This window comes from Canis lupus, chromosome 14 (assembly GCF_003254725.2).
Source record: "Canis lupus dingo isolate Sandy chromosome 14, ASM325472v2, whole genome shotgun sequence".
Classification (NCBI taxonomy): Eukaryota; Metazoa; Chordata; class Mammalia; order Carnivora; family Canidae; genus Canis; species Canis lupus.
The window spans coordinates 42,593,658-42,621,551 of record NC_064256.1 but is presented as its reverse complement, the minus strand read 5'-3'; the positions used below and the strand labels follow the sequence as shown (position 1 = coordinate 42,621,551).

Sequence of the window (27,894 nt, the reverse complement as noted above, 5' to 3'; positions counted from 1 at the left end):
TTTTTCTAAACTATGAGAAGTGAGAAGTTCCCATAAAACCTCATCTATTTCTCAGCCATTTCATGACATTTTAAACTTAACATATTCTGCAGTTTCCCTAGAAGCCTCATCCTTGAGTTTTGAAGTTCTGGGAATTCATTTTCTGGGAATAACTCTGTGCTAAAAGTCATCTTGATTACTCATCCACTGACCCACCTCCCCCTCCAGCTGGCCCATCCTTCCAGGAGGCCTTCCCTTCCAAGTTGTCTGCTCACCCACCCTTCCTCCTTCCTTCATTCTGTCCATCCATCATCGACTCTACGGCAAGTTCTCTGCTTGAGACTGGAAGAGTAAGATAGGATCCTTTAGCAGAATTCCTCAGTTTCTAAGATTACAGTGCACATTTTTGTTTAGCCACACAGTTGGAAGGTTGGAGCATTTTATTTTATGTTCTACAGTTTTTCTCTTGTGGATGCTGATTTTTTTTTTCACAACACCAATTTTGGATGCGGAGTAGGATAGATAAATGAATATCTATTTGTGAAAGGCCCTCTGTCCCCTCTGAGGATGTCGTACCACTGTGCATCACAGAACTCATCTCATCTTTTTTTCAAGCCCTGCTCCTTCCTATAGTTAGGAATGTCAAGGAAGCAGATGGATAATTTCCCAGATTATGATGTTCTGTGAGTGCGTGGTGTGTGCATGTGATGTGCCTGCGCGTGTGTACATGACTGAGGATGGGTATGTGGGTCTATTCTTATTCGGTTGAATCTCCTAATTAGGAAACAGTGGATTCAACATTAGAATGCTGTTCCAGAAAACAATGAATTTCAGTTAAAGTTGACATGATTTACACTTGGTGTCCCAGAGAATAATTATATCCCAATTTTTGGAGACAGAATTCCTTTTTTTTTTTTTTTTAATTTAAATTCAAGTTAGTTAACATATAATGTAGTATTGGTTTCAGGAATAGAATTTAGTGAGTCATCACTTCCATACAACACTCCGTGCTCCTCCCAACGCATGCCCTCCCTAATGCTCATCACCCCCTTCCCACTTAGCCCATCCCCCACCTACAGGCAGTCATTTCACCCCTCAGTTGGGACAGAAATCTTGATGGTCAATCAGTTTTGACACATAATGCTTTTTTATTTATTTATTTATTTTATTTTATTTATTTATTTATTTTTTTCATAATGCTTTTTTAAAGAGCCTCTTATTATTATATAATAAACCTCCCCTCCACTGCCCCCCTTCCTTTAAAGTTTAAAGTTTTCATTATTTCCCTTTTTAGTGAAAGTGAGTATTTATTTATATTTCCTTCTGCATGAAGGTCCCATGATTTTAATAACCCCAGTGAGGTTATACAACTTACAGAGTTTGGGGCAGGCTTTTGGTAGACCACTTCCTTTTTCTTCCTGGATAAAAATACTTGTAAGAAGAATCGAAAATTACCCATTAATGAGAGCTGGTAACATTGTTAGTAACACTGTCCAGATGGCAGCTGTATTTGTGGTTTGGGCGTGTATGTGTGTTTTGCCTGGGAGAGGGTCTGAATTTTTTTTTTTTAAGATTTTATTTATTTATGAGAAACACACACAGAGAGAGGCAGAGACACAGGTAGAGAGAGAAGCAGGCTCCATGCAGGGAGCCCGATGTGGGACTCGATCCCGGGTCTCTAGGACCGAAGGTGGTGCTAAACCGCTGAGCCACCAGGGCTGCCCGAGAGGGTCTGAATTTTAATTCAGAAGATTGTCCCTTACAGTAGGAAAGCACAAGCTAGTCTGGAATCAGAGCTGAGCAAAGCTCCAAGGCTGCTGGGCAGACTGTGCACCTGTCTTGCAGTTGGCCCTCTCACGGCCCGGGAGCAGCAAGAGCTTCCAGCCTGGTGTGGAGCCAGAAAGTCTCCCTTGCCTCGTGGGAGCATGGCTTAGCTGGGGCCTTCCACCCTGTCCCCTTTCTTAAGCCTGTTTCTGACCCCAGGCCTTGGCACCACCGCCCATTCTCAAAGAGCTTATGGCTTCAGGGACATAAGTAGCAGCTCTTCTAAAATGTGGCTGACATTTTCTTTTGTCTTTATTTAGAGTCAGATGAACTCTAAGGGCACATTTTCAAAAACCACTCAACTAGCAGGCAAGACACTGGGATAAAAAAGAAAAAAACAACCCCCCCCCCAAAAACCTCAGTGATAATTAGCCACGCAGCTTTAGAGTTGCAAATTTTCTAAGACTAAAAATATTCCTCCAAAGCATCCCATTTTCCCTGCTTTTTTTTTTTTTTTTTATTCCCACCCTAGGAAGTCTGGCTGACTCATCAACTCATTTCAGAGTGGTTTTCACTGGTGGTGCCAGGGTTGTGTTCACCATCTGAGTACAGTAGGAAAGCACAATGGTTGCATTTCATGAATTGAAACGTCTATTGTGTGAGCGTCTCTAGTCCCCTTTCACTGGGCGAGAGCCAGACAGAGTGCGCTGGAATGTGCAAAGGGTAGGCGCCAGCGTGAAGCTGATTTTGCTTTTTCATTTTTTTGACACAATCACACAAAATAATAAAGGGCTTGCTCTGCAGTAGAATTGTCTTTTGTCTCTGTCTCCGGGGCTTTGTCAAGGCTCGTCTTTTCTATCCTCCAGCCTGGCACGTGTCCCCTGGAGCCACCTGGGAGAGTGACAGGCTCAGTGCAGGCAGGACCTTGAAAACCTTGGTGGTTATTAGCAGTGCTGGCACTTGGAAGCGTGCCTCACCACGCGCCCCACTCTGGACATTCTTAACGTTGCCATGTGGCCTTGGCACCCAGAAGTCGCGCTCGCTGACAGATTTGTTTTATTAAAGGCTGATTGGGAGTGGCCGTGGGGCAGCAAGACAATTTGCTCATCTCTCTCTGCAGACCTCTTAAACAGCTTCAGCACCAGAGCTGAGGCCAGAACCATCCCTGGCAAGATTGATCTTTGGAGTGGCGAACATAATTCTGTTTTCGACTAGAAATCTGGCTAGGAATTTTGACTTGAGGAACTATATTGTTTTTGTCATGCTGAAAGAAGATTTCAGGTGCTGTTTGGATTTTTTTTATTATTATTATTCCTGGTGAGAGCTTCTCTGCTGCCTCGAATCCCACTTACTGTATCTGCCTCATTAAAGATGTGGCAATTGTGGAGGTCGGTGAATTTTATTTAAAAAAGAAATGACTGGGAACCCTGGGTGGCACAGCAGTTTAGCGCCTGCCTTTGGCCCAGGGCGCGATCCTGGAGACCCAGGATCGAATCCCACATCGGGCTCCTGGTGCATGGAGCCTGCTTCTCCCTCTGCCTGTGTCTCTGCCTCTCTCTCTCTCTGTGTGACTATCATAAATAAATAAAAAATTAAAAAAAAAAAAAAGAAATGACTGCCTGCAGAATTCATGTTCTAGATGGCTGACTTTACAAAGTGTAGCTAATTACATCTTGTGTAAACGTTCTCTTTTTTTATGAGGTTTGCGCCCAGACTAGGGTTTTAGATAACCGACCTGTATGAGACTAGCGTGACCATCCTCTTTGACCTGCGTGCGATTAGTCATATTTCAAACACATGGAGTGTGTGTGGGTTACAGCAACAGAAGGATCCTTGTTAGGCCCAGGCACTGCAGGCCATGACAGAGATGCCCTAAGGGGTGTGTGTTACAGGCTCACTAGGGCTTGGGTGCACCCCAACCCCCATCTCCCCATCTCCCCACCCTCCTGGCTCTGTAGCATATGAGGGGGATCTGGTGCACTGGCTTTCAGCCTCGTGCTTAGGAGGGGCTGATTTGGCCCATCTGGCTACTTGGGCATCTCTTTTCTTCCTCCTCATTCTGAGTTTGGCCAAAAGTGTCAATTTGGCTGCAAATATTTTGAACTCCCACGAAGACCATATGGTCTTTTGGATTCAGTTTTCAACATTTTTATCAGTCAGTACTTACTGAGCTCTTGCAGCCCTGTTATTCAGTGCCATCGCTATAGCTTCCCTGAGCGGCACAGGGGAGGATGTCCCTGGACCATGAACACACTTCTGACATCCCCATCTTTCCTCTCTTCTCTGGCTCTTACCCCTTTCTGGAATACCTCGATGTCTGGCCCATTTTTCAAGATCGACTCAAATGTCACCCACTTGATATAAAGCCTCTGCCCACTTGGCTGGTTTCCCTCTTCTTTTTGAACCTGTATTATGTCCCTCTGATCTTTGTTTCTTACCTATTCCTTCATTCAGTCCTTCATTCCTTCAAAAAAATATCTATTAATGCCTAGTATGACCAGATTTCAGATATATCAGTGAACTAAACCACAGAGGTATCTCCCTGCCCTTATGGAGCTTACCTTGTAGCTGGGGGAGATAACATAGTAGACAGTATCTGCAGTACATAAGTCAATTATAGTAGTTTGGGAGGGGATAAATGGGATGCAATGCGGAAAAAAAGGCAGGACTGGGTTGATCAGATGTACAAGGTGGGAGGAGAGGGAAGATGCAGTATTTATAGATAGGCCTCGTGACTGCTACTTAGGTTGGCCTGGTGGTCATGGTAATTTGCATGTGTACCTTCTCCTTCTTTCCCAACTGAAAGGATAGGGATTGGGCATCCTTACTGACTTATCTGCCAGCAGCACTTAGCACAAAATGCCTTGTGTGTGGTTGGTGCTCTGTAAATGGTGAAATGGATATGAATGTGTAAAAACAAAATTGAAGACAAATAAGTAAACCCACTCTATTTTTTTTTAAGATTTTATTTATTTGAGAGAGAGAGAGAGAGAGAGAGGAGAGAACCAAGAGGGGAGGGAGAAGGAGGGGGAAAGAATCTCAAGCAGACTCCTTGCTGAGCATGGAGCCGGATGTGAGGCTCTGTCCCAGGACCCTGAGATCATGACCTTAGTCAAAACCAAGAGTTGGATGTTTAACTGATGGAGCCACCCAGGCACCCCAAATGAACCCGTTCTTAATTTTACTTTTTTCCTTAAAACAACCTTTGTGATAAATCTATACTTAAGAATCTTAAGGGGCACCTGAATGACTCCATTGGTTAAGCATCTGCCTTTGGCTCAGCTCATGATCCTGGGCTCCTGGGATTGAGCCCTGTGTTGGGCTCCCTGCTCAGCAGGGGGTCTGGTTCTCCTTCTCCCTCTGCCCTTCCCCCGCCTGTGCTCTGTCTCTCTCTCAAATAAATAGATAAAGAAAGACTTTATCTATTTATTCATGAGAGACACAGAAAAAGAGAGGCAGAGACACAGGCAGAGGGAGAAGCAGGCTCCCTGCAGGGAGCCTGACTCAGGACTTGATCCCGGGACTCCAGGATCATGCCCTGGCGCTGAAGTCAGACGCTCTACCCCTGAGCCACCCAGGCGTCCCTAAATAAATAAAATCTTAAAAAAAAAAAAAAAAAAGAATCTTAAATTCCTTCCACATTTACTCATCTTTTCAAGACAAATTTCTCAGCAGAGCTCAGTGTGCACGGGTGTTTTGAAAAATGTTAGTTAAATGCTTGAACTCCTTTTTACATGAAAAAAAAACACAATTATAAGATGTAAATTTCAATTACAAGTAGAAGAGCACAGAGGACTATAGTTTGTTTACTGCTTTGGCTAAGGTTTTGGCTCTAACAGAATCATTTTTCAAAGTAAAGAACTTTTGGGAACTGAATAGGGGAAATGATTTCAAGAGTATATTTTATTATCAGTTTGCCATGAAAAACTCAAGAGTCTCCTGACAACCTCTGGATTTAATTAGCTTTCAGTTTACCACTATTTATCAAGTGAAATCACATTATCCCAGTGCAGAGCTGCACCTCATATGCATTATAAGGAGATACGTGTCACCTTATCAATGAGTGTGCAAGCTACATGCGTTTCAGCTCTCACATGAGGTTTAGAGATTATGGGAAAATCAATGCAGAATAACTTTCTGAGCTGCACTCAGTCGATAAAACTGGGTCTGGAATCAGAAAAAGATCCAAGGCCACAGTTGAGCCCATGCTTTCAGTGCTCCATTTAAAATGTAAATGGTTGCTGCAGCTGATAAAATTCTCCCTTGAGAGCCAGGGAGCTCTGTATAGTTTAGAGCTCTGAATTCTGTGCTGCAGCCACCACACAGGAGGTGTCATAGACTGAGAGGAGGCCAGAAGCAGGAGGCTCCTTATGGATAACTTCATTTGGTGGTTTTCTGATTTCTCCAAGGGAGCTCTCGCATGGGCCCAGTGTGTGGGGGGGTGGGGGAGTCAGAGGGAAGAGCCAGCAGGTCTGGCTCTGAGTGAGCTGCTCCCACGACCCATCTTCCATTGGCCTCAACACACCGTTGACCCCTTTTATTGTCTTCACGCTTCTTTGTAAGAGTTTGTGTGAAGGCAGGGTTCTGAGGCTAAAAATCCTTTGATCTGGATGAGCTCACTCATTCTCCAGGTAAAGATACAGCAGCCTGGAGAAGGTAAGATATATACCACCAAGCAGTATGTCTTGCATCCTGACAACAGATAGAAACATGCCCTTCTGGGGCTGTCTCCTTAGGTGTTCACTGTGCAGGCTTAGCATGTGTCAATCAAATGAGACAGACGGGGAAGTGCAGTGTATACGAGAGCATTTAATGCATTAGTTGAATGTAAAATATTATCATTTTTCTACCACTAGAGTAATTGTAGAGGTTGTCAAACTGGTTCCAGGGAACCCTAGGGATCATTGCCCGAGGCATAAGAACCCCTATTCTTCAGAAAAAATTTTCCCTTGAATCTGCTTTCTATATTAAGTCTCCAGGTAAAGTTTCTCCTATAGTAGGGCTCTTTAACTTTTAACCACTGATCGAGAAGGATTTTTGCACATGAGGATAAATAGTTAGGATTTTTGCACATCAGGATAAATAGCTACTGAAATGACCAGACAGAATGTTCAGGGCAGAGATTGACTGAATACCTGGTTCAAGAAGATGACTAGTATATACGTGAACACTGTGGATAAATTGCACTTGAACCAGAGACACCTGATAGGCAAAACTTAAACCCGCCATAGAGACATCTGAGCTGCATTGAGACTTGGGGTGTCGTTTATTTTTTTATTTTTTATTTTATTTATTTATTTATTTATTTATTTATTTATTTATTTATTTGGGGGGGGTGTCGTTTAAGTCTGGTGTTCCTGAGCCTTATTTATTTATTTATTTTTGGCTTTGTTTGTAACTGATGTGGTGGTTTGGTATAAGTACCAGGGTGGAAACTAAGTGGATCCTGGCAGATGATGGTCCTTTCTTTTCTGTCTTCATTTTTCAGTGCACTTACATTTCAATCGACCAAGTCCCTAGGACCCATGCCATTGTGATAAGCAGACCTGCCTGGCTTTGGGGGGCAGAAATGGGAGCCAACGAGCATGGAGTGTGCATAGCCAATGAAGCCATCAATGCCAGAGAACCAGCCGCTGAGACGGAAGCCTTACTGGGGATGGATCTGGTCAGGTACTAGTGATTCTTTGAAACAACTGCTTAGAACAGATGGGGAATGGGGGCAGGATTTATTTTCCTCCAAACCTCATATATGGTAGCACAAGCCTCCCAAAGAAGATGTGGGTCTTTTTTTTTTTTTAAAGAAAATTTTTTAAATTAAAAAATTTATTTATTCATGAGAGACACACAGAGAGAGAGGCAGAGACACAGGTAGAGAGAGAAGCAGGCCCAATGCAGGGAGCCCAATGTGGGACTCGATCCCGGGACTCTGGGATCACGCCCCGAGCCAAAGGCAGAAGCTCAACCACTGAGCTACCCAGGCGTCCTGAGGTGTGCCTTTTGATATGAAGTTTAAGGTGATAGAAGATTACAATGGAATATTATTAAGCAGTAAAAAATAACCGAATGCTTATACATGCTTGAACATGATGAATTTTGAAAACATATCAAGTGAAAGAAACCAAGATGCAGAAGGTCACATACGTATGATTGCATTCACATGAGATATCCAGAATAGGCAAATTCATAGTAGTAGAAAGTAGATTAATGGTCGCTTGGGGTTGGGATGGGAAAATGGGGAGTGATTCCTAAGGGATATGGGGCTTCTTTGTGGGCTGTTGAAAATGTACCAACTTTAGATTCTGGTGATAGTTGCGCAACTTTGTGAATATACCAAAAATCACTGAACTGTATGTTTTAAGTGGGTGAAGTTTATGGTTTGAAATACATTTAAAATATATGAAAGAAGAAAGGATACATATCAAATACATAAGATATAAGGGGAAAAAGAAGAAAAATATCCCTCTTGTCCCCTCTTTATCTCAGGCATCTTTTTCCCTTTCCTGCTCTGCTAGCCACTATGTAACAGGGGGAAGTGGAAGTGTGGGCTCAGCAGGATGGGGATCTTTGCTCGCTTTCTGTTGTGTCATGAGCACCAGGAGTTGTGTACCTGGCCTTTGGTGGTTCATCAGTGACTGAGTTTGGACTGAATGACCAAAGGAGAGGATGGGCTGGAATGAAACGACATTCTGAAACAACTTTTTTTCTGAAATAGTGAAATGCAATAGAATCGTGACCTAGTTGAGAGAATATTGGGCTGGAGACCAGGGGCCTAGGTTTTCAGTGTGAATACACCAAGTTATATTACCTCTCTGGGCCATAGTCTGCATTTGTTCGAGGGGAGGCCTTAGATTGGATGACCTCTAAAGTACCTCCCAAAACCAACATCCTATACAAAGGAGTAGAGGTTTTGACACTTTGTAGGCTGTGTTAGGAGAAAGTACACATTTGCACAGAGATCTCTGTGATCTGAGGCTTCCACCAACTGATGGATAGCTCTGTTACCCTTTCAGGAATGGACACAGTGAGCTTGACATTCCAGTGTGAGAGTGACAGGCTGAAAATAGGGATTCTTCTAAGGATTTACCGTAGAACAAGATTTGAATTTGGGAGCATCCAAGGCCCAGAAAAACTTGGACTAAGCACACACTTTTGAAGGATCTGAATTGTACCTAAGGTAGATATCAGAGTAGGACTCTAACCTTGGTCCAGTAAATTTCATTCCTCTGCCTGCCCCAGTCATCCCCATAATGAGGTGAAGCAGCCAGTATGAAAATAGGCGTGGGGGCCAGGAAGATGCTGTTCTCGTCCTGAATCACATGAATCTGCCCATCTAGGAGGCAAGACCCCTGTGAAAGGCTTTGGAACAGGCATCCTGATATCAGGTGACTTGTGGCCCTAGACTGCTGTAGCTCTATAGCATCTGTCCCCTGGGTCCCAGCCGGAGAGTGTGTAACCCTGCTGTCGTTTGCAGTCCTGGTACCGTGGAGCAGGCTGTCCTGCCCTCGTCCCGAGGCACAGAGGCTAGTTGGGAATAAACAGGTGGACAAAGGAGTATTGTTTTCCATGGTCCTGGCACAGGGGGCAGGAGAGAGAAAGTTGTGTTTGTGGATGAGTGTCGAGGTCCCGCTGCAGATACTGTGCAAAGAGGACACAAAAGTCAGCGTGGGAGGGCAAGTGCATGTCTCGGAAGTCTGTGTGGAACACAGTAGGCAGAAGAGCAGGAGAGTGAGCTGGAAACTGCAAAAGAGAAGTCACAGCTTCCAAAGGCGGGGTGCCCCTGCTTGGGTATTCATGTGCTCCTAGCACAGGTTTGCATGGGCAAATTGGAGCCCTACCGAAGCCCTGGGACAGGCTTCTGCTTGGAATGCATGCACGAGACAATGTGACCAGAGGCTCTCAGGGCCCTCCTGGGGCACAGCTTGGGCAGACCTATAGAAGTGCTCACAGCACACTTATTTGCTCTGGACCTTCAAGATCAGATGAATGCTTGCTTCTGCTGTTCCTCTTCGGAGAAGATGACACTGACCAACAGAATAGTCTACTTAATCCAACCTTCTAATGAGTTTATTTTTTTATCACTCTCCTAAGGTCATAGGGTTCAGCTTTCAAATCAGTGCCTTGTCCTCAAGTCTTCCTAAATAGACCAACACTGAGAAATGGCCAATGAATTGATATATAATTATCTGACCATGAAAATAAGCCTGTTACAAGAATATCTCTGTGGAATTATTGCTTCCCCTCCCTGGCAGCACAGCTAAAGGCCCTTTGGAAAGAATCAGGCTGGGTGAATTTTAGTTATAATTGGTCTCATGCTGGAAATTCACCAAGAACTGGCGTACGCTACCACCTTAGCAGGCACTGTTGCCTCTGCTCTGAGGTTCTGTGCTGCTGGCACCAGAATTATAATGGGAAGGGAGAAATGAACAAATGGACATTTACTGAGTACGTATCAGGTGCCATCCTCTTTCAGATCAGCCTGAGAGGGATGTAGTACCAGTTTGTCTTTACAAATGAGAAAATCAACTTTCAGAAAGGTTATGTTACTTAAGGTCATGCTGCCGGTGGGTGGCACAGCCTGAACCAGAAGCCAGGCCCCTCTCTCTCTGAGTCACTGTTTTTCTGCCATAGTGTGTTGCCTCTTAAATGTACTCATCACCTACTTGGTCCTGGGCAGTTGTGCTTGTGGTTTTACATTCATTATCTCATAAACCTGTCCTCAAAGCCACCTGATGACATAGGTCCTTACTTGATAGGTAACATAAATTTGAATTCAAATATATTATGTGACTTCCCCAGGGTCACGCAGAGGGCAGTATCTGTGCCCTCTTTAGGGGGCCAATTAATTGGAAGGGCTGGGAGGAGATTGCTGTTTCATTTCTGAGGAATTGTGTAGTTTTTGATAAGTGAAGCTGTAAGCCACACCAGTAGAAGGAGGCTGATACTAGGTAGGAGGAGAGATATGTTGAAAAGCATTGATCGTGTCCCAACCAGGCTCCGGTTCCTAATGCCATCTCTGAGTGAATCATATGCACTGAGGACAGTGGCTGGCTATGGGACACTTTCACTACCAACCAAAGTATGTGGCGTAGAATAGCAGAGATCAGGGTGCACTGGGCAGAGATTTCCTTTTGCTCAGAGACAGGAGGGAGAATAAGCCACAGAAAGGGAGTCTTGGAGCAGCCCGGGTGGCTCAGCGGTTTAGCGCCGCCTTCAGCCCAGGGCATGACCCTGGGGACCCGGGATGGAGTCTCATGTCAGGCTCCCTGCATGGAGCCTGCTTCTCCCTCTGCCTGTGTCTCTGCCTCTCTCTCTCTCTCTCTCTCATAAGTAAATAAAATCTTTTTAAAAAAAATAAAAAGAAAGGGAGTCTTGATAAGGCTAGAGCTGAGCTAGGCAGCTCCATGGGAGCCAGGGTTAGAAAAGAAACACAGAGAGGTGCCTGGATGGCTCAATCAGTTAAACATCTGCCTTTGGCTCAGGTCATGATCATGGGGTCATGGGATTAAGCCCCATGTCGAGCTCTCTGCTCAGTGGGGAGTCTCCCTCTCTCTCTCTGCCCCTCTCCCCTGATCGTGCTTTCTCTCTTTCTCAAATAAATAAAACCTTTAAAAGAAATAAAGAAAGAGAAAAGAAAAGTGAAACAGAGAGATGGCTGAGGTGCCCTTCATGGGGGAGAAGCCCTGGGTTCCTGACTCTTCTGTCTGTGTGGGAGGGGAGGTGCCTAAAGACACAAAACACCCCCCATGATTTTGAACTGAATGTGGAAGAGATGCACTTTGAGTTCAAGTGTGCTGTGCTGTTCAAGTGTGCTGTGAATCTCTGTATCTGTCCACAGATGGACGTGTTTACACATGTCAGCCCGCTTCATCACTCCCCTTCCTCCTAGTCTTTGGTTATTGTGGTAAAAACCACATGGTAGGAAATAACTGAGGTACACTTCTGGTTTTCTTACTCCAGGCTTGGTTTAGAAAGAGGGACAACAGCTAAAGAAGCCTTAGATGTCATCGTCGCCTTGTTGGAGGAACATGGACAAGGTGGAAATTACTATGAAGATGCAGACTCCTGCCACAGCTTCCAAAGCGCATATCTGATTGTGGATCGTGAGGAGGCCTGGGTGCTGGAGACCGTGGGGAAGTACTGGGCTGCCGAGCAGATCACAGGTGAGCCCGTGTGGATGGGGCGGCCGAGGGGGATGCTGCCCGGATGTGTAGCTGCCTGCCCACTGCTGATGTGGACCCTCTCTGTGCTGAACCTTCTCTTCTAGGCTCTGCTTCTGGAACGTGGGATGCGGGGATGTCAGCACTTGGGAAACACACTCCTGACGTTTATTTTCTGTTTGCTTTCTGAGCAGGACCCAATTTTGACTACCACCAGTTTGTGACCCAAAGTTACTCTGACCAGGCCAAAGGAATGGTGACTTTCCCATTCCATTGAGTCAATGAGCCATTACTACAGGGAACTGCCCCTCGTTACCCCCAGCCCTATAGCTCTTTGTGCTTGGAATATTCCTCTGAAAGAGGAATTGGGATCTGTATGAGGACCACTGACTGCCTCTGGGCCAACAGGCTCATTTCTCTGTGAGACAGGGTTTCTAGAAGAGCAGAGACTAGGGAATCCACCCGGGAGGATGCAGTGCCCATTCACCTATTGCTCTGTGCTCCCTGCCACATTTGTTCTTAGACAGTTCTGAGGGAGGAGATGTTAAAAGGAGGTGTGGTTGTCCTGTCTCATCAATTAGCACCCTCATATTAGGGACTGGATGGGGTCCCAGAATGGGCTAAAGGGCTTCTGAGAGAACTAAGGAGTTCTAGGAGGGGATTGGGCAGTGGAGCCCCACTGACATTCCTTAGGACTGAATGACACACACTTGGACTGTGCGCTGCCATTTCCCCCTCGTGCGCTCATGGCAGACACAGCTAGGAGATCACAGCGCTCTTCTCCTGTTGGACCTGTACTTGGCCTACATATTTTTCTCAACTGAATTTGCAAGGAAGTCTTTTCTGGTTCCTCAGAATTGATGAGAGGGATGAAACCTGTTTTTGCATCATTGCCTTAGGGGTGATTGGAACCAAATCGGACTTGAGTTAGAAGCAGAAGATCTACTGTAATAGTTGAGCATCAAGCCCGTTGTTTCTTGTGGCCTGAGTCAGTGTGGTGATCAGAGTTGCTGTGGACGACAGGCATGTTGTGTCCTATTCAAGGCTGGCTTCCGGGGCTTGCCCGGAGGAGGGTGTCTTCTTATTCTCACAAGGGTGCTGAATGGGCTGGTGGTGCCCTTGCCTCAATCTCAGAGACTTTCTCCACCCCCATGTGCCCAGCATATACTCACTTGTGCCTGCTGCCCTATTCTTGTGGTATTTACAGAACGGGTGTAGCCGGTGTGGCCAGCCATATCACCAAGCCTCCTGCAGTGCAAGACCATAAAACTCCTTTACCAAAAAAATTCTCCTAAGATGAAGCTTTACTATCAAATGGTTTCAAGAGGAGTAGTGGTCTGTACAGAAGAGCAGTCATATATTGCTTTTCAGTAGAACTTAAAAAACTTTTTTGACCTATACCTGCTTTTCAAAAGCTTAGTGTCTCTTCAAGATATAGCTTTAAAAAACCCATCTCGTCAAAATGCACGCAGTCTTTCACTAAATATTGAAATAAAACCCTAGCCATTCCTTGGACTCATTGATTTCATGTCCTCTGCTTCCAGCAGCAGTGTGATAGTAATAGGATAGTAAATTTGGCCCCCAAGTGCTAACATTCCTGAAAGCAAATGTCTTATTATAAATCAGCCCTTGAGGAAAATACTATCTGTGGAGTTGCTCACAAGAGATTTTTGGTAGTTTAGTATGAAGAATGCCAAAATCACTTATTTAGGCCAAAGCTATTTTTTATTTTTAATTTTTAAAGTAGTTTTATTCTTGTATTATCCTCTGAAATGATGAATGGCAGAGGGCCAATGCCTATCAGCTAGGAATCTTCCTTATCTTGGAAGAATAATTCAGTGAGGCAGAACATACTAGAAGAACTCAGTCTAATACTGACCTTGTCTCTAAGGGACTGGTTTTTAGGCAGTAATGACTTTATTGCAGCTTGTGGTTTGAGCTCTCTCTCTACTTCATTCTCCAAGAATTTAGATCAACATGCTTCCTGGCAGCAGCAAATATGGATGGCTTTTTTGAACTACAACTCCTAACTTCTTAGTGTTCTAGACAGTATCTTGAAGCTTGAAAGCCAAGTCATCCTCAGGGTATTTACAGCTGAGTCTTTGGAAGAGCTAGAGCAAGCCTGCCAGCTGATGGGAGAATTTCTGGCCTCTTATCCACCAAGCTGGAGTGTACTCAGAGTGCATGTGTTTCTGATTCTAGATTTATTTAGCCACACTTACGTTTTTATGAGAAAAAAAATTCCCGCAGATTTCCCACACTCCTATATCTGGGTACACATGTACACACACACACACTCATACTGATATACTCAACTATGTATTTCCAACTAACGGGGCTTTGTACTCTCTACAGAAGGAGTGAAGTGCATTTGCAATCAGCTTTCACTCACCACGAAGATCGATGCAGAGCACCCTGAACTCAGGAGTTATGCTCAGAGTCAAGGCTGGTGGACAGGAGAGGACGAGTTCAATTTTTCCCAAGTTTTCTCTCTGGCTGATGACCATCTAGACTGCTGTGCAGGCAAAGACAGCTTAGAAAAGAAAGAAGGTGAGTTAGTACACCCCTTATGATTCTCCCTCTCATACCTGTGGTCTTGTAACTATTTCAGAGGACTTGTCTGATCTTAGGATCAGCAGAGGAGGAAATGAGAGTAGACCTTGTACATACAGACCAATTTGTGTTGATGCCCCTGAGGTGCAGGAAGGATATCAATGTGTATTTCTTATTGTAGGATGCTTCCTCACCCATGGGAGGTTCTTCTTCTGGAGTGGTTTCTCCTTTAAACATCAGTGTTATTGTACCTGTCTTTATGATTCTTATTGAAGCTTCCTTCTATCTCAGCATTTGTATATTTGACTTACTGTCTTCCTATGTTTTCCTCTCTTATTAGGCTGCTAGGCCTTGAGGGCAAGGCACTGTCCTTTACTCATCCTGAGTTCCCTTTTTGGTGCCCATTATAGACTTTTGCTCCATGAATATTTATTGAGTTGAACTGTTGACCTGAATTTTCTTCCCAAACCTTCTATCTTCTGCCCAGTTATTGACTTGATCAAAATACAAATTTAGGTAAATGTGTTGACTGGATAGCTTGGTACTTGTGTGCCTGAGTGGAAACCCTTCCAAATAAACCACCACGGCCACATTTTATATTTGCCAGTGATACGTGTGTTTTGTAAGTTAAACCTCATTTAAAATCATTTAAAATGATTTAAAATCATTTAAAACAAGGGTTGGCAGATGATGACCTGTTTGTTGGTAGCCATGTATTTTGTGAATAAAATTTTATTGGAACACAGCCATACACATTTATTTACATATCGTTTAGGACTGTTTTCATGCTATAATGGCACAGTATGTTACAACAGAGATGATGTTGCCCATAAGCCTGAAATCCTATCTGGTTCTTCAAGAAAAACTTTGCTGATGCTTAATGTAGAAAAACACTTCAGGAGTTTTGATGTGGAGCTTAATTAATGTATTCAGCATAGGGACGTAAGAAAGCATCCATTTTACAATGGGAACTTAAAACCATTAAAAGTTCAAAACAAACAAACAAACAAACAAACCTAAGTTGATAAAAGTATATAATCCCTTATGTGAAGTAGTCTCACCAAAACATCAGACTTAAATCTGATGAAGCTTCTGGATCTAGCTACTAGTTTACAGGAAATACAGAGTATGAGGAACATATTACATAACACCAGGCAATACCATCTGCAAAGTTCAGACTGTGGGAAATTCTGTAGGAGAAATGGCCCAACAAGTAAAATGCAAAAGAATAAAATGAGAGGCAGAGATTAAAGGAAATTTGAGACATTACCAACTACTAGATCCTGATTTAAATCAGTAAACTCATTTATGAGATAATGAGAACATTTGAACACTGGGTAGTTGAAGAAATCAAGGTTTTTATTGTTAATATTTTTAGGTGTGACATTATAAATAGAAATTTACAAAGGGGATGTGAGTTGTATTAGTGAAGTTTAAGGCACCTTTTCCCTATGTGATGCTTTGATCCCATCTTTGTGAACACAGACCGAAAGAAAAGTGTTTTAATGAATTATAAACAGAAGGAGAAAATGTAAACCTGGGGTTCTGTGCAGTCAAGGAATTGTTAACACATTTAGTTGAAGTCAGAGACAGTAGTCATAATGACTTGAATATTCTAAATGCTTCTTTGTGTGAATCTCTTCCACTGCAAAGGCCATTCTCCAAATATCGTATTGAGTCTAACCAGCAAGAGTGTACGAGAGAGCTAGCTTAGTGGGGTGTGCATAGATTGCATGTACTTTGCTATGCAAGTACCTTTCTATTGCAATACTGCACTCATTGAGGTGTTGCTCAGTGCTCTAACAAAGAGACTCCAAAATAATATGGCTTAAAGAAAATGGAGGCTTACTTTTTGCCCTATTATAGTTTAGATGTGTATGGACAGTCCAGGGCTGGTGGGTTACTCTGCCTCAACACAGGACTTCCATCTGTGGATCACTTATGAGCGTGTCCTAGGCAGCAGCAGGAGGAGGAAAAAAGTGAAGGACAAACTGTCCCTTTTATGGGCATGACAAGGAAGTTGCACATATCATTTCATCTCCCATTGGTCAAGATTTATCATGTGGCCACATGTAGCCACAAGGAAAGCGGGGAAATGTCGTCTGTGGCTGGGCAGTTATGTTCTCAGCTATCTGTTCAAGAGTTCTATTACTAAAAAGGAAAAGGAATGAATGGGATTTTGGCTAAAAACCTGCCACTGTTACAGCTTCTCTCTTTCTCTTCTTCTTTACAGAAAGCATCACTGTGCAGACTATGATTGACATCTTACGGGACAAAGCCAGTGGAGTCTGTATAGACTCTGAGTCTTTCCTCACCACAGCCAGTGTAGTGTCTGTTCTGCCTCAGAACAGAAGCTCGCCATGCATTCACTACTTCACTGGGACCCCAGATCCTTCCAGGTTTGTCTGACACACAGTCGCGCTGGCAGAGAGTATATGCTTCCCTTGAAAGCTCATCCAATAAGCATATACTACATTCCTCTCCCTTGCCTTCTGTAGCTGAGTCACATTTTTCAATCAACCCCAACGTGGCCAAGGCAGTACAGAGAACTTTGGCTAAGGGGAGTTCTTGGCTCTAGTCATATCACTTTTTTTTTAAGTAGGCTCCATGCCCAGCATGGAGCCCAACACAGGGCTTGAATTCATGACCCTGAGATCAAGACCCGAGCCTAGATAAAGAGTTGGATACTTAACTGACGGAGCCACCCAGGCGCCCCTAGTCACATCATTTTTATGACAATCATAGAATCAAATGATTTTAATTCAGTAAATAAGTGTTGAGTTGATCTCATGGGCCAGGTGTTGTGCTATGTGTGAGGGATGCAAACATAAATAACACAAAGTGAGACAGATGCAGGAATGCCCAAGATTTATCAAAGCAATCAGTTCCTATGAGCTAGAGGACAACATGGTGCAGAGGCCAAACCTCAAGTGTGCTGGCCACTTCCTTAAGACAGTGTGTTTCAGGGGGTTACTTTCTGCTCACGTATTTCAGCAGAGGGGTTGTACTGCTCAGGATTTAAGAATACAGCCTCTAGAATAATCTGCCAGGATTTTGAATTCCATCTGTCTGACTTAGGGACTGGTAAGTTGCTTAACTTCTGTAAGCTTCAGTGTCTATACTGTACCATGGGGATAATCCCAGCTCCTACCTTGTATGCTTGTTGGGAGGATTAAATGAGATAATCCAGGAAAATACACAGTAGGTTTAACTTCTCTTTATTAAGACTATCTCTGATTTGCTAGGCAGACGGCATTCTCACTCCCTGGTAATGTTGAGTCACATACAGCACCGGTCACATCATCGGTGGCTTAGGCACAACCATCCAGTGGTTTCTAATTCTGTTCATTATCAGAATCACTTGGAGGGGTTTTTGAAAAATACAGGTGCTTGGGCCTGTTGTATCAGAATCCTTAAGTTGGGCTCAGGAATCTGTCAGTAAGACTGATTCTCAGCTTGGAAAACTCTAGAAGACTTCCTATTCCACTAGTTTCACTGGTATTTCTTAGGAGTTCCACTGGATGAAAACCATCATCACTGTTTGAATATTGGACATCAAATCTTTAACTGCTACCAGGAAATTGGTACATATTTATTCTTATTATTTCAGGAATATAAGATAGTGATGGTGTCTAGAAAGGGTCATCTATTTCTTAGATGACTCAGGAGAAAAGCTAAGTACCTCTCTTAAACTTTTGGCCTTACTTTTTCTTTTCTTTTTCTTTTTCTTTCTTTCTTTTTTTTTTTTATGTTTAGAGAGAGAGAGTGTACATGTGAGAGGGGCAGGGTGGGGAAAAGGAAGGGCGGCAGGAGAGGGTGAGAGAGAATTTTTTTTTTTTAAGATTTTATTTATTTATGAGGGAGAGAGAGAGAGAGAGGCAGAGACACAGACACAGGCAGAGGGAGAAGCAGGCTCCCAGCATGGAACTTGACATGGAGCTCGATCTCACAACCCTGAGATCATGACATGAGCTGAAATCAAGAGTCAGACACTTAACCTACTGAGCCACTTAGGGACTTCTCAGCCTTAGTTTTTAAACTACTGCCAATATCAATAGATCATTCTAGCAGGATCTGACTATTAAATTCAGTATAATCTATTCTTGATTTTTCATTCATTCATTTATTGATTCAACAAGACTCATAAAGCACCTACTATATACCAGCTATCATGCTTGTTAAGTACTAGGGATGAAGTGTGTACAAGGTGACAGGTGGCTTGGAGGTGATGCTGAAGGAGCAAGCTTCCTAGAGGAAGGATCCCTTGAGTGCCAGGCATTGTGGAAGAGCAAGACTTAGGTACAGAAAACAAGAATGACATTTTGGGTAGAAGGAACAATGCAAATGCTGAGAGCCATCAGACAGTATCCTCTGTGGATTAGGTTTCCATCTCTCTTCCAACCTCTACTCTACCAGTGGATGAGCTCGGCTGCCCTCGAGTGGCACCTCTGCCGGCCTCCCTCAGTGAGCCTCTACTGTGTGATATACCAGCCAGTCTCCCAGGATGCACTCCTGTTTGATCCCAGCTACTTCCTCTTAATCTTCCCTTCCAGTTCTTGATGCCTGGTTTCATGGATGGCCCCACTCCCACCCTCTGTTTGGTCCATCAGCTCTGGGGCTCGTCTTTCCCCCCTGTTGTCTGGACTTCCCCTTATGGACTCTGACTTAGCTTGCCCCCAACACTGGTGGCTCAACCACCTTGAGAACACTCTCTGTTGGCTCACAGGGGTACATGCGGGCACTTAGAGCCTGACACTAGAGTGCCTGGGATGCTCTGCCTATGTATTTGGCCATGTTTTTTAGGGAGCAGGAGCCTTTGCAGGAGTGGGTTGAGCTGAAGAAGGCCTGTACCACCCCTTTTGCTTCTGATATCTCAGGCACCTGCTCCAGCTGTGCTTAGAAGGCAGGGCTCTGTGAGACCAGGACAGTAATATGAAGGAATGCCACTTCCTAGACTGAAGTGCGTGGCCCGGTACAGTTCTAAGATTGGGCTGGGAAATAGCCCTCTAGTATTTAATATGGAAAATTTCAAGTAATTTTTAAAAGAAAATGATTCATGGTTAAATTAATTGAAAAGACTGTAAGGAAGATTAAAGGCTCTCCGGAAGACATTCTTTTGTGTCTTCCAGGGCTAAGTGAGCTGCCTTTCTTACTGCAATTGTTAGAACTGTCACAGATTCAACATTTCAGTGTTTCTCTGTAATTGGGCATGTTTAACATTTTGTATTTTGTCAGCAGGAAGCATAATTACCTACTCTTGGGTTTTTAGGTAGTGAATCGGGGAAACTTTAGCTGGCTTCTGCTGACGCTAAAAGCATCAGAGAGATGTTTTCAGGAAATCATTTCCGAGCAGGGGGCTGGCAAAAGATGATGATCCAGGAGCAGGACTGTGCTCTTTATCGCTCCCAAGTAACATTCAGAACCAAAGACCTGATCTATTGTTTTGTCTGCTTCAGCACTTCTCTGCCCTTTGCTCACTGTATTTCTTGCAGATCCTTCTCTCGACTCGTTCCAGCCTTTTTTTTCTCTTTCTCTTTCCCTCTCAGTATGTACCAGATGTGATGCAAGTTTGGGAGCTGAATGTGTCAGAGTTTCAGAGATCCAGAGAGATGCAAAAGACCTTCGATTAATTATATTGAGATATTAGTAATATTCCTCTGAGTTAGCCAGTGCTCGGTGATCCACATAGTGACACCGACTGGCCTTAGCGCTGGGGTTCTGACCTCTGCAAGCCCCTTCCTCGGTGGAAGCCAGGACTGGCCAAAGCGTCAGTGACGTGAAGTACTGGAGAGGGAGAGAGTAGAGAAGTCCCTTAGCACTTTGAGAACATAACAGTCCTGCAGTGTGCTGGAGCCAGTGAGAGCCGATTACGTGCCTCTCTTCCCAACCCTATGTTCAGTGACGTCACACTGGCAACTTGACATGGGTCACACCGCAGAAACTGGCTGACACCACGAATCAGGGCTTATTTGCTCCAGACATGGTCGTCAAACCAGCACATCATCAAGAGGCCCTGACATCTGAGAGAGCCCACAAGTACTCTACATACAGGATAGATAAACCAAGAGGGGGAGAAAATGGGAAATTTTTCCATTTTAAATATTAAAAGGCTATCAGCTCATTTTTCTAATCAGATTAGGCTGTATATTTACACCTAGGGAACAGAAAATAGAGAGGAATTTCTAGGGAAATAGTTTTGACCTTCTTTATCTAGCAGCAAAGAGCTGGGGAGATACAGGCGCCTGGGGTGTGTGTATATGTGTGTGTGTGTGCGTGCATGCGCGCGTGTGTGTGTGTTTCCACCTCTTCTCCCAGTGTACTAAGCTTGAGAAGCTAATTGGATTAACTGAGACTGTCTCATCTGGTTAATTCAAAAGTGGTGACAAGTGGCACCTCTTTGTTGGTGGAGATAACTCTATGAGCCTTAGACACCACAGCCTATAAATACAGCTCTGGTGCGGTTCAGGGCACAGCTGGCACAGATGTCCACAATGCTGAGGGTCCCATGCAAAATAGCAGCCCCTTCCCCCCATTTCATTCTGAATCCGGCCGTAACCATCTCTCTCCTCTCTTCTATTCTACAATTTTTCTTTAAAGATTTTATTTATTTATTCATGAGAGACACACAGAGGCAGAGACACAGGCAGAGGGAGAAACAGGCTCCATGCAGGGAGCCTGATGTGGGACTTGATCTCAGGACCTTGGGATCATGACCAGAGCCGAAGGCAGATGCTCAACCCCTAAGCTACCCAGGCGTCCCTACCATGCAATTTTTACCTCAAAACCTTCCAGAGCCTCTGGATCCAGCCCTCAGCTTGTCCCATGCTCCAAAAGTAGTAGTTCTGTTTCTCTCTAAATAGGCTCCTCACTGATCAGTTCTGCGCTCAGCCAGATGTACCTGGGACTATGTGATTAAAGCGCCTCAAGGTAAAAAGGCAGAGCGACCCATTCAGAGAGACACCTGCAATCGAGAGAAAGCTGGTTATCCTGAGTTCCTCTGAGCTTGGTTGAAATTTTGCAAATTCACCAGCGCAGGATCTTGGGCCACTTCCCTCTGTGCCAGCGAATCTGCTGGGGACTCCAGAGCACGGGGGAAGCCTGACTCAGGCACCAAGGAAGTTTCTGCACCTTCAGTGAGAACAGAGCCATGTTTGAGGTCAGAAGGGCTGGCTGGCCACTGATAAAATTCCAAAGCCCACAGTACAAAAAGGTGTTAGATTTTTCTGCATGATGTGTATTAAAAAAACCCAACAGAACGATATAATGGTGAGAGGTTGTAGGGGAAACCTGACCTCAGCTTTTGAAGATCTGAATTTAGTTCTCCATCTGCCACTCATTAGGAATATGCCTTTGGACCAAGCACCTAGCTGCTGCGAGCCCCAGTCTTCTCATCTGAAAAATGGGTTAGGAATTTTGCCCTGCTTTGTTCATTGCTCTATCCCTAGGACCTAGAATGGTTTGTTACTTAGGTATCACTCAACACATATTTACTGATGAATGAATAAATAATTAGGAGTACCAGGAGACCTGAATGCAAGCACTTTGAAAATTGTGATACATTATAAAATGTCAGGGATTTTCATGGTAATTTTGTTTTCCTTCTAAATGAGAAAACAAATGAAAGGAAAACATTTTTTTGTACTGGCTCACTGTGTCTATCACAAGGACAGATAAGGCAAAAATGCCTCTAGGGGAGCATGTTTCTTGGCTGTGACTCAGAGTGTCACCCAAGGCTAAAATTCTGCAGGCCTCGGAGACACACTGGAAGCCCATGCTGTGTTTCCTGTCATCAGACTGTGCCTTGGACCTTAGATTTGTCTCAGGGATTGCTGGCGGTGGTGGTGATATGGTTCCTTTCATGTTACTCATGGCTTCCTTTGTTTATTGTTCCTCAAAAGGATGGATAGCTCCTTTAGTGTAGCTCAGCCAGGTTTAAACCTCCTCATTAATCAGTTGCCGGGCTGCCCTTTGCTACTGGAATAATTTTCCCTTCTGGGCATATTATCTTGGGTTCATGTCACAGCACATCATGGAGGCGCTGAGTGTCAGGGTAAATTCCAGGGTAGGTGGCTTCTTTGAAAGTGAGGACAGAGCAGAACTAGCTTTCTGGAGCCCTCTCAGGTGTGTCCCACATCAGAGCCATCCCTGACACACTCGGTGTGTGACGAAGTGTGCCCTGGCCTGTCCAGGTGGCCTGGGAGGGGTGGTGCCTCATGACCCGGGTGGCAGTTTCAGCTTTGCCATCGGCTGGACATGTGACCTGGGTCAAGTCATTTAATTTCTGGGCCATTAATTAACATATATTTGATCAAGTGGCATTTAAGAAGCTACTGTCGGAGCTGTTAGTGTGGGAAGATGTCTGAGATTCTCCTCGGCTATTTAGAATTGTAGTGTGATATTCTATAAGGCTTGGCAAGAAATCAGAAGGTTTGGGTTTATCCACATTCTAGTTTTTTGGGTATGTAGGCACAAATAATCAAGCCTGAGTTATAATTCCCATATTCTGGCTTAAATAAATATTAGTATTATTACAGTTTGTCACCAGCAGTAATTTTTATTCATTAAACCCTCAAATATCTCCCTTTAACCATTTGACAAATCTGTGCTTCATGTTTTTAGCAGTTGAGGATACTGACTTCCTTACAGACTCTGAAAAAAAAAAATCCGTGGAGAGCTGTGGCTGCTTTAGAGTATAATGGGAACCTCATCATATTTTATTATTTTAAAAAAGAAAATCGATAGTTGGGGAAGGATAAACATACGGCGCCTCGTGTCTTAGGAAAGCCACCAGACACCCCTACTGATGTTAAACTAACCTCCACATTCCGGCGGGTGGGGAGTGGGTTTGAAGTCACATGGAATGTTCTGATTCTTACTGCACCATTATCCTAGATATTGGATGCAGAAGACCACTACTGTGCTGAGCGTGAACTTCTTGAAGTCAGAGCCACAAGTTCGTGGGTTGCATGACATACAAACAGAAGTTAAATAATAGGTTTAGAGGCTGGGAGGGACCTTAGAGATCATTGGAGTCCCGATGAGGGACAGAGAGGGAACAGAGAGTGTCGGCGGTCGGTCAGAGGAGGAGGGGCCGGCCGTCCCAGTTCTGAGCCCCAGCGCAGTCCCCGCCGCCACTGCCACCCGCGGTGCTCCCAGGCCGTGGCCCCCAGAGCCGCGCTCCTGGCCCACGGGCCGCTGTGTCAGAGTTCTGGTCCCGATCGCCGGCCTTGGGCCGCGGAGGTCCCGGCTCTGGCCCGTGCTGCCCGCAGCGCAGGCCCCGGGCTGAGAGCACGTGAGCTGCGCCGGCTGGGCTCCCGCGGAGGGCCTGCAGGTTAACGTGTGCTGCCGGGGTGCACTGTTGGCCCCGGAGCTGGGGTGCTCGCCCGCCCTGAGGCTGCGGGCAGGGGAGGGACTCCGTTAGCTCTGGACTCGCTTTCCTCCCGCTTGCCCTCCCGCCCCCTCTGTTACCCTTTCCCAGTGACCCCTCACACTGCAGCCCTTTTGCAGGATCAACCGCGTGACTAATTGGATAATTCAGCATTAGAGAATCAAAATTGCTTTAGACACTTTAAAGCTTTGCGTGGATTCCTTTCACCTTCAGTAGTCAGCGTGCAATATTCAGTAGAGGGGGGAAGGACCGATGTGTGTTCCCCAGGCTGTAGGAGGTGGCGGCTGGCAGTCTGTGCTCCCTCCGTGCTGGGCAGCCGTGGTCCGTCCTGGGCAGGGCAAGGCCCTGGCAGGCGTGGCCTGGGGAAGGCAGGCCTGTCTGCGCCCTGTGCTTCCCAGGAGATAGGGCTGAGGATGGGTCTGAGTCTCCTGGAAGCATCCTCATCACCTGCAGAGAACAGGGTACCTGGCACCTATCCCGCACCAGTGTCACCCACTTTACCAGCTTGAGCTATGAAGGTCTCACTGATTTTATTTTTCAGTGCTTTTTAAAAAAAATTTTTTTTCAAAGATTTTGAGAGAGAGAGCCAGAGAAAGAGCATGAGCAGAGGGGAGGGGTAGAGGAAGAGGGAGAAGCAGGGTCCCCCCTGAGCAGGGAGCCCAATGCAGGGCTCCATCCCAGGACCCCGGGATCATGACCTGAGCTGAAGGCAGATGCTTAACTGACTGAGCCACCCAGGTACCCCTCTCACTATTTTTAATATTCACATGAAACTTAGCTGGAGCCTAGTCTTGCAGAGTGACTTCAAGGTCTTTTTTCCTCTCTTGAGTCCTCCTTCCTTTGTGAACCTCAGGGAACCACCGCAAGAGGTCACTTCTCATGATTAGATTTTCTCCACTTTTCCACAAGTTTGCTTCGCCTCCCTTCACTTTTACAAAAGAGGTACATTAGTATGGTACCTGTTTTCACCAACTAGAAGACATCCCAAGAGGATGTTTGCCTTTTACGAAATGATAATTGGTTCTTGGCCTTATACCATCATGGCTTATGAGAGGTTTCCTAGGAACGTTCCACCTTCAAATATCTGGGGAAGCCTGTACTGTCCTTCCTAGTGTGTTCCTCAGACTTGGAGCCCCCTGGGGACCTTGTTAACATGCAGACTTTGATTCGGTAAGATGGGGGTGGGGCCTGAGCATGATGCTGATGCATCACATCCAGGGGCACAATTTGGGTAGCCAGGGTCATTGGTCCCCAGTTTTTTTCAGATTGTGGCACACTGGCAAGGCTGTCCTGGCTGCCTCAGGCCCAGCCGCCTCAGGATCAGCATCCCAGCTCACTGCTAACCCACCTGACGCCTGGAGGAGCCGAGGTGTACCAGTTAAGAGGAGAGAAAAGAACCCAAGTCTGATCAGTGCACATAGTCTTATCCCACTTCTTATTATTGCAGGTGCTGCCCCACGGAGTGGCTGAAAGCAGGCTACCCTTGGCCCAGGAGCGCTGCTTTGATTCAGCACTGTTTATCTGGGTGCAGAGGGGAGAATAGGGCTCTCTCCCCATGTTACACGCAGCTGTGGTCTCCACACACCTTGTTGGCTTGGGATCTCAGGATGCAGTTTTTAAGAACCATGGCTCTTTTGGTGTGTGAGTGTGTGTTGATGTGTGTGCAGTTATGCACAGATACCCCTGTGCATGCGTACACACACACACACACACACACATTTTCCCTAAGGTATACCATCATGCCGGAAGAGCTGAATGAGTTCTGCATTAGCCACCTCCTATGCCCAGAGCTCCTCTTTCACACAACAGGGCTGCTGTTTCTCTGCAGTGTGTCCTCTCTGGGGACTCTGGGAACCTTTGTGTCATCTGCAAATAAGGTAGGACCTTAAAAAAAACAAAGAGATAAGGTCTCAGGCTCTTCCTTTCCAGGGAGGCCAGTTTCCAGGAAGATACTGTAGAGAAAGGCAAACCTCTTTCAACACAGATAGATGGCCCATCACGCCCTTTCTCAAGACACTGTGTTTCTGTTTGCCTTTACATAACTGAAAGGGGCCTCTCTAACGGTCTTCCCAGGACAAAGTAAGTCTGTTTTGGTGTCTCCTTGCTTTTAATAGAAGAATTTGCAGCTGGTAAATGACAGTTGTACTAAAATACTTACTAAAATATGCAGTTGTGTCGGTGTCCCGGCCCCCACCAGCCCCCTTCCCACCCTCCATGCGCTGGCTCAGGCAGTGCTTGCCGAATGAAAGGACAGTCTGGTGTCCTCAAGCCTCAAGCTCAGTTGTGGTGAAGCACCTCTCCTTTCTCTCCAGGTCCATATTCAAGCCTTTCATCTTTGTTGATGATGTAAAACTGGTCCCCAAAGCACAGTCTCCTTGCTTTGGGGACAACGACCCTGCCAAAAAGGAGCCTCGGTTCCTGGAGAAGCCGGACCGCCGGCATGAGCTGTACAAGGCCCACGAGTGGGCACGTGCTGTCATCGAAAGTGACCAGGTGAGCCTGGGGCTGGGCCCACGGGGGGGGGGGGGGGCGCCGTCTGTGAGAGGTGAGGCAAGAGAGCGGTTATGGAGTTCACCATTTTCCTCCTCGCCAGCTTGCGTCCTTCCAGAAATTCAGATACCCAAGGCCCTTCCTAGAAGGCTGCTGTTGACCTTTCCAGCCAGTCTCTTGAAACCAAATGAAACAAAGCTTCCACTTCAGTGGGCGAGGAATATCCCTCTTTCATTTACTGTGTACCTAGGAAATAATAGAAATGTGTGGTTCTAGTAGGGATCACTGCTTTTCTGCTGTCTAAAAATCTTTGTATACTTTTGAGGGTAAGAAGTTGTACAAGATGGCAAAACTTTATTTAAAGTTACAATCCTATGTTTTAAAAAAAGTAATTCTTCAAAGAAGTTCTGGAAATGGATGGTTGTACAACAATGCAGATGTTCATATTGCCACTGACCGTGTACACTTAAAAATGGCTAAAATGGCAAAATTTATGTTATGTATATTTTACTATAATTTTAAAAAGTTTTTTTTTTAAAAGATTCTCAAATTCCTAGTGTTTTGCAAAATTTATTCTTGAACGTGCAATTCCCCCCACCTCCCCAACCCCCGCCCAAGTTCTGGTAAATAAAATTAGAGGACATTGATTCAAATAAGACACACACCCTGTATTTGCCCACGGCAGCCATTAGTGATGGGTGGCGTATAAAACTCCAACCTCTGTTTTGCTGAAGGGAAAGGAAAAGAACATGGTTATTAGATGCCCATCTGCTTTGCAAGCATGTGTTTAACAATTTGAAACAGGTCCAGTCTGTTCTGAAGAAAGGGACACCGTGTAGATAAATTGGTGCCTGCATGTGTGTGGGCTGGGTGAGCTTATCTCATGCTCGGCACGGTGGACTATATAAAAAGCATGTATAGAAGGGCAATATCAATAGTAAATCCAAGGGAATTCAGAAAGAACCTCAGAGAACGGCAGCCTCACTACTAGAACTTGCTCTTCTGTGCCACAGTGATGATCATTTGAACATGTCAAAGTCATAGATTTTTACATTTGCCTTCCCTGTTGAACACTTCCTGAGAATCATGAGTGCTGCTGCCACGCTGCACTGAGCTTTGCCCGGATGTCCACCTTGGTTCCCGACTGTGCGAACTTTCTAGGTGGATGACAGCAAGCCCTGAATACAAATGCCACTTGGTGCATGGTTTTGTGATTATGGGGCAACTAGAAGGCAGAGGCAGAGGGAGAAAGGGCCATGTGTTTGAACTATTCCACATAAAATGTCAAAGAGATAAGACTGATGAGGTTGGGTGGGCTTTGCAATTGAGCAATGACCATTGGTTTGAGCCAAGGCGGTGTCAGGAAGAGGTGGAGGGGTGGTGACAGCAGCTTCTCCACTCTGAGACTAATTGGGCCGATGAAAGCTTTTCATGGTCATCCACTGTAAGTGGAAGAAGAGGTCTCACTACCTCAGGGAAAAAAAAGTTGGGGGATGGACATGGCATGTGTTTATTTGCTGATCCATTTATTCATTCAACAAACAGTTATTGGGAATGCCTATT

At 45.1% G+C, this 27,894-nt stretch overlaps 1 protein-coding gene across 1 annotated transcript in view; it reads left to right on the top strand.

Annotated features, from left to right (window-relative positions):
- Positions 1-27,894, top strand: part of SCRN1 (secernin 1) — a 63,326-nt gene that overhangs the window by 31,184 nt on the left and 4,248 nt on the right. The window contains exons 3-7 of the mRNA XM_025464502.3: positions 7,232-7,413; positions 11,701-11,903; positions 14,256-14,450; positions 16,687-16,852; positions 26,154-26,334. Of these exons, the coding sequence (XP_025320287.1) occupies positions 7,232-7,413; positions 11,701-11,903; positions 14,256-14,450; positions 16,687-16,852; positions 26,154-26,334 (927 nt within the window). The remainder of the gene's footprint in view (positions 1-7,231; positions 7,414-11,700; positions 11,904-14,255; positions 14,451-16,686; positions 16,853-26,153; positions 26,335-27,894) is intronic.